Genomic DNA, 9,950 nt, shown 5'->3' on the forward strand with positions numbered 1-9,950 from the left:
AAGAACCACATTCGCAGTGCTGACCCAGTGGTCTCTCTCTCTTTCTAGAAAAGTCGAGTCTATTTCATGGTTGGTGACCCGTGGGGCCTGAAGGCACTGAAGAGTACTCAGCGCCTTCAGTGGCGGCAACCTGCTATCCACCCATACCATTTCAGCTCCTTGTATGTGAAGGGCTCTGCCAGGTGTCAAATGCAGACAGCCACACTTCTAGGTCACTTTTCCCCAGCTAGCCTGAGTAGCAAGCCTGTCTGTTTTCATCCAAGTCATCCTCCCTCTGACCCCTCTCTCCAAAATAAACCTCAGCCAGGCCTGCCGTTTTTTCCACATCACTAATAAGACTCCTTTTATGGTCTTGTGAAAAGCGAGGGGGTCGGACTGATCCTAGGGAGGGTGGAACCACCTGCAGGCCCCTTCCTCCTAAAGTCCAAACACAGTTCAAGGGCAGCCAGCATTCACCCTAAGCTTGGACCCAGCCAGATTGAGAGGTGGCCAACCTCTTTAGCTTAAAGTTCTCCCTAATAGGGGATTAACAAACAAGACAAACATTCTTTGTAAAAGTGAAATCCCACAACAGACACAGCCCGCAGATCTGAGGAGAGTTTCACTTACAGCAGCAAGCCCCTGCCAAAATAAGACCCCTTTAATAGCATGTTTTCGATAACTGTCTTATCGCACCCACGGCAGAGGCCAACTCCTGTAAACGCAGACTTTAAGAGCCAGCTCAGCTTCACACACAGACTGAGCCAGACAGGCTCCTCTCCCGCCCCTCTTCAGAGTTTCAAATCACAGCCCAAACCCGCGGGTAGGAGGCAGCAGAGCGCACCCCATCAGAGCACGTGGCGGAAAGCAATCCTCCGGGGCACAGAGCTCCCCCCTCTTACCACCCACCCTCGGAGCTCAAGTTTGGCCAAGCACCAGTCCTGGCAGCGAGTCACGCCTCCTGGACAACGGGCACACCCCCACCATTTCCCTTTCCTCCCCTTCTGCAATCGCACCCATCTTCCTTCCACCCATTTTGGGATGTTGCAAGGGCTTTGCTGCAGAGTCTGCCAGCTGTACGCCGGCCTCAAGCTGTTCCGAGGGCCACGAAGGGAGATGAGGGGGCATGCACTTGCACCCGAAAACACAACTTCCAGCGGGCCTCCCCTTACTAAACCTTGCCACAGCCCCGGAAGGGCTTGCGGAGGCCGTGTGCCCTCCGGACGAGAGTGTGCGCCCGCCCTTCCCGGGGAAGTTTGCAAACACAGCTGTTCCAGAGCTGGGGAACCGCTGGGAACAAGGCAGCCAGGGCTTCACCAAGCAGGGGCGGGAGGAAGGGGCCGGCAGGGGGCGGGGGTTCCCAGACTAAAGCCTAGACACCAGGCGGAGACACCCCTGCAGCCGCCATCCCAGGCTGGGAGAGCGCCCTCCAACACACCAAAATCTCCCCTCAAGTCGCGGGAAACCGGCTCCCCCACACCCTGCAGGAAGGACACACCCGCCCTCGGGGCGGCTCACGGGAAAGGGTAGGGTGCCAACTTGGACAGCGTTCGCAGGGCAGACTGTGCGCAGTCGCCTTCCAGGGCGCTCTGAGTTTTAATTAGTTAAGCAAAGAGATGACCTCCTGGTTGAGGGCTATTGCAAATAGTAAGTATAAAACTAACATCCTTGGGTACTCCCCTTTCCCAATCCTCTTCGGCGTCCCCATTTCAGTACATTAAGCAAACACCATCGAGGATGGAAGACCCGCCTGTCCCATCTTGTTCAAGGTCTAGCTATAGCATGGGCTCTCATTTGCCACCCAAAAAAGCCTCTCCACTTAACGCCAAGTTTCAAGCCAGGGGCTATTAAATCCTTCTCAAGGGAATACAGGACTCGGCCCCGCGTTCGACTCCGTCCGGGAGTCGTTCACTCACCGGCCAGGCGAAACTGAAAGGCAGCACGATGCGGTTACGGTCGTTGCCGCGGCTGGCCTTGAGATTGAAGGTGTTGCCTCCAATGACAGGCGTGGACCCTGAGCCGAAGCTGCAGGGTCCCCCGGCCGTAACGCGGGACTGATACTCCTTGAGGCACACTTTGAAGTACGTGTCACACTCGTCGCGGATGCACTTGCGGTCGCCAGGGTTCCGGGCACCGCCGCAGCAGTTCCCATTCTGCAGTTCTCCGTTCACGTTCTGCATGGACAGGATCTCCAGCTCAAACTGACCCGAGGCCCCACACACCTGCCGACGAGGAAGGAAGGTCAATGTCTGAGAAAGTTTTTCTGTCGAAGTGGAGACTCCCTGCGATCCCCCACCCCACCCCCGAGGCGCGAAGACTTCGCTGCAAGTGAAAATAATTTTGCAAAACTAGGTTCAGGGCTTGACCTGATTCAGGGGCATAAAAACCAAGTACGGGAAAAATCGGAGGACAGCCCCGAGGGGCCAAGAGCGTGATGAACGCCCTCTACCCAGCCTGGAGGAGTTTATCTTTCGAGGCCGGAGTCTTCCCTCTGGGGAGCCGGCGTTCCCAGACCCACTGCAGCCCCAGGGTCGGGGAGCCTGCTCTGGGAACCACAGCCGCCCGTGTCCAGGACGCCACGAGGGAAGGGAGAAGAGTGCGGAGAGGAAGAACGGGAGAGACTCCTACCTTGGCTCGCAAGGCACAGAGCAGGGCGAGCAGAAGGCTCAGGGGGCGCCCGGGCCGGCCGCGGGTCCGTGGGGACCGCATCGCTGAGCCGCGCGCCGCGGGCACTCCGGACGCCGCCACCGCCGCCGCTAGTGCTGGTGCTCCCGCCGAGGCTGCCGTCGCCGCTGCCCCCGCGGCCGCCGCGTCCCGGCTCTAATATACTCCGTGGATTGGAGCATGCACGACTGGAAAACAACACCACTTTTCAAAAGCCCTTTCAAGAGCAGCGCGTTCCAGAAGGCAAAGAGGCCGGCCTCCTTTTATTATTCTGATCGCTTCTTTGAGGCGCTCCCCCTCCTCTTCCACCTCTCGGCTTTCTTTCCTTCTCTCGCGCTCCCCTTCTTTTATTATTATGATTATGCGCAGCCTTTTATTCCCTTTCAGATCAGCTGCATGGAACGCGGGGGAGGGAAGGGAAAAAAAAAAAAACCTGAGCCTAGCTCGCCGGCCGGCTGCAGGTAACACAATGACGCGTGCCCGCCTGGCTCTCGGAGAGGGACCCGGAGCGCCCGTCTGGGAGTCGCGTCTCTGGCTGGCCACCTCTACCCAGCACGCGGAACAAGGCGCATGCGCGATTGTTAATATTCATAAGGGGCGTGTCCGCTTCAGGACACGCCCCTTTCCTCCGGGTTGATGGGGAGGGGAGGAACTTAGAAGGAGTTGGGGGTCTGCGGGATGTACGGGGTGGCTTGGCCGTCTGGGGGGCCCCACACGCAGACCACTGCCCTGGGGACCTCATGCCAAGAGGAAGGAAGGACCCGGGGGGGACGTGGAGGAGCCCGTGGCTCTGAGCCGCTCGGAGTGCCTCCGCCGGACCGCCCCCTCGGTGCGCGGCCTGGGTGCCCAGGCAAGCCCCAGGTGTAGGCGCCGTGGTGCGGCCCGGGCAGTTGGGGCGGGTGGCTTCCGCCTTCCGAGCCGCCTGCGTCAGCTGCGGCTTTCACCCCGGGAGGAGGGCCTGCCCGCCGGGAGCCCGGGCCGCTCCCAGCGAGCGAGCGAGCCCAGAGCTCTGCGCTGGCGGCGGCGAGACTGGCGCGCTCGCCGCCGTCTGCTCGCCCCGCAGAGGCGACCTGGGCAGACGCTGCTGGGAACTTTGTAAAACTTTCCCGGAGCCAGACTTGCCGCAAATTCGAGGGAAAGCCTCGGCCGCGCGCCATCCCTTCCCAAATCCCAGTCCGTGGAGCCTCGGAGGGCTCCCAGCTTCCTTTACAGACCACGCCAGGGCAGAGGCGTGGGGAAGCAGGGGGAGAGGGTGGCGGGCACCCGAGGGCTCTGCTCAGGCTTCGGGGAAGAGTTTGCAGAGACGCGGAGGGCTCCGCCAGCCTCCCGCCCCCGCGCAGTGGCGGGATTGCACCTGTAGGCGGCCTCCGTGTTGCTCTTTGGGTGGCAAGGCTTGGCCTGAAAAGAACCTCTCCGCTGTCGCGGGCCACAGAACTTGGCTTCTCGTGGGGCGGGGAGGGGTGGTGGAAACCAATGCTATTTTCCACCTTGAGTTGGGCCTTGCAATTAGCAGCGACACTCCTGGTCATAATCAAGGTCAAAGGGAACCCACGGGCTGGCCCAAGCCCCTGATAGCCCTTCTCCAGCTGGGTTTAAAGGGAACTCTTTAGGAAAACCGATTTCCATTAAAGGACTGAAGAACGAATGGAGTTTCATACCAGTCTTTGGGCTTTTCATGAAGAAAAGTGTGGATTTTCTTAGATCGGTTTCATGCTCTAACCCTTCAAAACAAAGGCCTGACGAGTCAAGGGAAAAATAGTTTCCAACTATGACAACATAAAGGTAGATATTTGTGGCGATCTACATTATAGAAAGTGCCAGATAAACATTTGGTGGGGTAAAGAAAGCTGATCGGTACATTGGTTCAAGGCTACCCCAGATGGTTCAGCAATCTTGGCGTTTTAATCATCCAAAAGTGATTTCTTAATGGCAATGCGCCCCATCTTGATCATTCCCGAGGAACTTAATACATAATTGGGAAGCACATAGCCTAAATCAGAATGAGTTTGTAACTGGTCACAGAAGCACCTGTCTCAGGCAGCAGTCGCGTGGGCATTTCTTCAGATACCCAGCTCCCATTAATTATCACTAATGTAAAGCATCAGCTGTCGACTTTAATGCGATGCAGGCTTTACCTACTAAAATTTCCAAAAACACTGTAGTCCCGACTTCTCCTTCAACCCCTCACTTTTACCTTTAGTTGCCAAGTTAGGGTGATCAATCACGGTTTTAAAGCAAACGGTCGGGTGGTGAGAAAAAAATTACACAGCCCATAAAGGCCGCAGAGGTCTTAGAATGTATAATCCTTGAGGTTCACAGGTCTAAAGCTGTCTTAAAGTTTAAAGCTGTCTCCAATAGTCCATGCCACCTGAGGAGGTTGCAGAGTCAGGCATTCAGTTGAGAATTTTTGAGCCAGTCACCTGAGTTACATTGAAGAGCTACCTGGCCTTAGTAATCAGTCGTCCTGCTGGTAACAATCCCAGCTTCATGAAAGCTGAGATCAGTACCTGTGCCCCGGTGAGTCTGGCTCACTTCATAAGTAGGAAAGACTGGTTCTGAGTGCTGAAAAGCACCTAAATAACTCAACAGGAATGTCAGATCACTACTAAACACCAAACACAGCAAATAGCACAGAGCCCTAGTCCTTTCTGAGCCTGGGAACGCATATTTGAGGAAGATAGTTGTGAGTTCCAGGGGATTCTTTCAAAAAATTTCACTTGGGGCTCTTCCAGTGAGCTGGGAGTCCCCCAAGAAGCTAGTTACGTTTACTGCAATGGACGCTGGGTGGAAGCTCCGTCCTCTACTTCCTAGATCACCCACCCCCGACCTCGAGAATGGGGAACTACTACTAAAAAAATTTCAGATATGGACATTTCCCCTTGCTAGGCCATCGTCTGCCTTTGGCCTTTGCTTTTCAACTGTAAATGAATAGTTCAGAAAACATTCTCTTGAAAAATGCCACATAGCCATCACCCTTACCCCTGAGAGAAAGGAGGGGCTCAGAGCCAGATACCCTAGGACCTGTTGCACATGTCTGGGTATCATTGTCATTTTTTTTTAAAGATGATGCCTCAATTTCTTTCCCACAAAATGTGGCCCCACCTTTACTGAATCATCCCCCAAAAGGACTGATTTCCCACAGAGCTTCCCAAGAGACCTTCTAGTTTTAATGATTGTATTTTAAACCGTTTCATCAACAGAAATCCTTAATCAACACTGATGAGAATCAGCTAATCGATATTGATTGAGAAGTAACTGCTCCATGCAGTAGCATGGATGATCTAAAGGATGTCACGTGAAGGGGAACAAGCCAGGCACCAAGAGTACAGCATGTGTGAGTTCCTTTAGACACAGCTCGAGAACAGGAAAAACTAGTCTCCCGTGAAAAATGAAAGATGGTAAGGGTGCTGGGTGGTTGGAGATTTGACGAGCTTGATGCTTTCCTGAGCGTGAGATAAGGCTCCTATCTGTGTCTTAATAGGGGCCGGGTGACGCAGGTGTCTGCATTATCAACTTCCATTAACAAGCACATTTGAAATCAGGGCCAGTCTTTATTTGCTTAAGAAAAGATTGAAAGATTGAGAGTCTCCCCCCCCCCCCATTACTTATGTCAATACAAAAGCATTTAGGGAATATTTGAAATGACACCTACAGTGAAACTTCAAATGCCTAAAAAGTAGCGAATGCCTAGGTGGCTAGCTATGCTGCCTAAAGAAAGCAATAAGGTCTTAGGGCCTAGCACGTGGGAAGCAGGAGGATCACTTTGCTTTCGGAGTCAGCATGGTCTGATACGCTGAGATTCTATCTCAGAAAGACAGAAGAATGAAAAGAGGTGCTAGGAGAAGGGGATCAATGAGTCTAGGGAAGAGACTTGTTCACTGTAAAATTTCTCCAAATTTCTCGTTGAAATGCCAATTATAAAATGCTGAGGAAGTAATTATTGATATGCCTGATATTATCCAAAGTTCCAAGAACATGGAAGAAACCACCCAAATACTGGACCTCAGCAGGGTAGAGCAAAGCATACATATTCAAGGACTGGCAGGGGTGTAGATGGGGGTAGTAACCAAAGCACACTATTTGTTTTTCCCCCTATTCCTTGTCCTTCTAATTCTTTTCTGCATTGCAGTAAAGTCCAAATTAAAGAGAAGGAATATATAATGCACCCTTTAAAATCTTTTATCTTGTTTGTAGACTATGTTTTATGCATACGTCTGTTTAGCCTGCATGTGTGTATATTCACTACATGCATGTCTAGGGTCTAAAGACATCATAAAATTACATCCGCTACCCCGGACCTGGAATTATGGATACCTGTAAACCACACTGTGGCTTCTGGGAACTGAACCCAGCTGCTCTGAAACCATCTCTCAAAGCTTCTCTAGCCTTGTTTGCAGAAAAGTTATCGCATCCTTTCAAGTCCTAGTCTATGGAATGAATACTTTTCTCTCTCTTTTCAGCAGAGAAAAAGGATGCTTACATATCCTGCAAGGTCCTCTCGTCCTATGATGGGCCACTGCTTCAGACTCTTGGTCAAGCCTACCAGAAATTCTGCCCAGTCAGCCCTCCAGGTAAGCACAACTTTTCCATATATGTCCGTCTCCCTGGATTCTTCTCATTCTTCCTCATTATAAGAAATTGTACATAGAAAAAACCCCTACCACCTAAGGTTGGACTACACATGAAACAGTAAAAGTCAGGTTAAAGTAATAGTTCCCACACCAATCATAAATAAGGCCTGAGTTTACCCACCAAGTATAAATTAAGAACAAACATAGTTTCCAAAGTTTTATTTTACATACACAAATATATCTGAATTAATTTTCTTTTGGAAACAAACCCTGCAAATCTGTAGCATTATCGGGACTAATTTAGTATGAGGCTATTTTAAATTTCCTTTGGCTATGGCCCTGAGTGGATATCATTATAATTTTGCCTGTCCTGGCCAGGTGTGCCTCACACTCACTGTCGATGTGAACAGAGTTTTGTTTCCATGTTCTCTTTAACAAACCATCACAGAAAATCTCTCTAAACATTAGACCCAAAACTTAGGCAGTGTGGAACTAATGTCTCCATTTTATTCTTTATGATCCAGTGTTCTTATTGATATTTTATCACTTTTGGAGCTATGGGGATAAATAGTCCTACTTATAAAGGTTTTTTTCCCTAGAGTTGAGTCTTTGAGGGGAAAATATCCTGAGTATAAGTTGCTGTCGCTTTCTATGTTCACAAAGCACCTAGAAATGTTCCCTGGTCCTTCTCTGTGGCACAGGTGTAAGGAGATGCCCCAATGCTGGATGGCACCTGACTGATTTGATGACCTGGTTCATAAAAATCCTATGGTACTTTGCTTTTATAACCCAAACTGAGCCATTTGTTCAAGTGACCAATCTAAATGCTCTTGCAAACCTTGCAGCTCCTAAAAGGAACCTAAAGAAATGTACACTTCCGGAAGCAGGTAGCATTTGAACACTGACAGGGCCCAGTGCATGCTGGGAGTATGTTTTCACCCCACTTGCAGGCAGGTTTTCCAAAGAAATACAGAATGAAACCTATGTCTACGTCTAAGGGGGTTAGGGAGGGAGGAAAGCTGCTGGAACTTGAGAACAAGAGACTTGAATATATTGAGTTATCTGGGAATTTTTCCAAAACATGTAAATTTAAGTGTCAAAGAAAAATGATTACACCTGCCAGTGGTCATGGTGTTTCATGTTTGGGTTAATGTTTCCCAATAAATTACAACTCTGCGTCTGTGTTTGACACTTCTGTTCTCAAGCCAGTAGTCTCTTTAACTGATATGTGCTCCAATTTAGAAGTTATTAAGAATATCAAAATGGGTTGATTGTAACATTTATGTTTAATTTTCTCATTTGAAAGATAGATCATTTTTATGGTTGTTTTATAACAAGAGTGCGTAAGGACAGTTAAATAAATATTAGCAAGCATAGGGATATTGACCCAGTATAAATGTCTGGATCTTCAGTGCTAGCCATAGTATATGTTTGCTGATACATAGATATTTTTATAAACATCATTCAGAAATTATTTCAGGACAATGGAAAAATTCCTTTTTCTTTTGTCAGTAAAGGCATAGAAAATTTTTAAAAGGCAATGAAGGAGGAAATTTGATTTCCAGAAGATTATTATTTTATGCACTGAAGTAATGATATTTTTCTTAAAGCCAGTTAGAAACTGGAGAAATCAACTATTTTTGTGAAGAGGAACTTAGGGGATTTTTTTCCTAGTAGACCACACGTGTAATATGCCTTCATAGTGCAATTTGCCCATGGACAGAGCTGCATCACTAAAATTACAGGGGGTTGGCAGTTAAGCAAGCAACACCCATAGTCTCTACATAGTTCTCACTAGCTTCTTAATATTTCTGGAAGACTCTTCTTTGGTTTGGGAGCTGGGTTTTGTTCTTAAACTGTAGTAAAGTACTCATAACCAAGTTTACCATACTGAACTATTTTTAAGTTTGATGGTGTTTAGAGCATTGATGTTGTGCAATAATCTCTAAAAGTGTTCCACGTTGCAAAACTGAAAGTCAATCCATTCAATACCTCCCTTTGTCTCCCTCTTCCTTTGGGCACCTGGCAACAACCATTTAACCCTCTGTCACTAGGTACTCCATATAAAGTGGCTGCCTACAGCGTCTATATCTGATTTCACTGAGCAAATGTTCCCGAGGTCCATGCACATTGCTGTATATGTGAGGATCCTCCCTTTCTGCTGGGGTGTAACTCGTCAGTAGAGTGGGTTCCATTTCTGGTAATTATTGCAAAACAAAGCAAAATATATCTTCATTTTTAAAAAAGTGTGTGTGTGTGTGGTGTGGGCATATGTGCACATGCAGGTAATTGCCCCCGTGTACACAGCCAGAGGCTGGAGTTGATATTGGATGACTTAATCCATCTCTCTCTAGTTTATTTTTGAGGCAGAGTATCTCTTACTGAACAGGGAACTCATGATTTAAGAGGACTGGCTAGCCAGTGGTGTCTGGGGATTCCTCTGTCTTCCATACAGTTGGTGTTATAGACAAGCATCCCCACATCTAGTCCTTATGTGGTGGGTGGGTATCTGAATTTGGGTCCCCGTGATTGTACTTTCCTCACTGAATCATCTCCCCAGTCCCTACTCTCTATTGTTTAAGGCTGATGTCATTATGTTTGAATTATGCATTTTTTCTAATACATTGTCTTGTGATAGACAGTTGAGTTGTGCCTAACATTTGGCTCTTTTGAATAATTCTGTTTTGTTGGGTATAAAATATCTCTTTATGTCCCTGATTTCAATTCTTTTGGGCA

At 49.0% G+C, this 9,950-nt stretch overlaps 1 protein-coding gene across 1 annotated transcript in view; it reads right to left on the minus strand.

Moving 5' to 3' along the window:
* Jag1 (jagged canonical Notch ligand 1) overlaps window positions 1-2,796 on the minus strand; it is a 34,373-nt gene extending 31,577 nt beyond the window's left edge. The window contains exons 1-2 of the mRNA XM_075962307.1: window positions 2,608-2,796; window positions 1,896-2,201 (exon numbers count right to left, since the gene is read on the minus strand). Of these exons, the coding sequence (XP_075818422.1) occupies window positions 1,896-2,201; window positions 2,608-2,688 (387 nt within the window). The 5' untranslated portion in view covers window positions 2,689-2,796. The remainder of the gene's footprint in view (window positions 1-1,895; window positions 2,202-2,607) is intronic.
* Window positions 2,797-9,950: the final 7,154 nt, after the last annotated feature.

The sequence above is a fragment of the Microtus pennsylvanicus genome, chromosome 2 (assembly GCF_037038515.1).
Source record: "Microtus pennsylvanicus isolate mMicPen1 chromosome 2, mMicPen1.hap1, whole genome shotgun sequence".
NCBI classification, from domain to species: Eukaryota; Metazoa; Chordata; class Mammalia; order Rodentia; family Cricetidae; genus Microtus; species Microtus pennsylvanicus.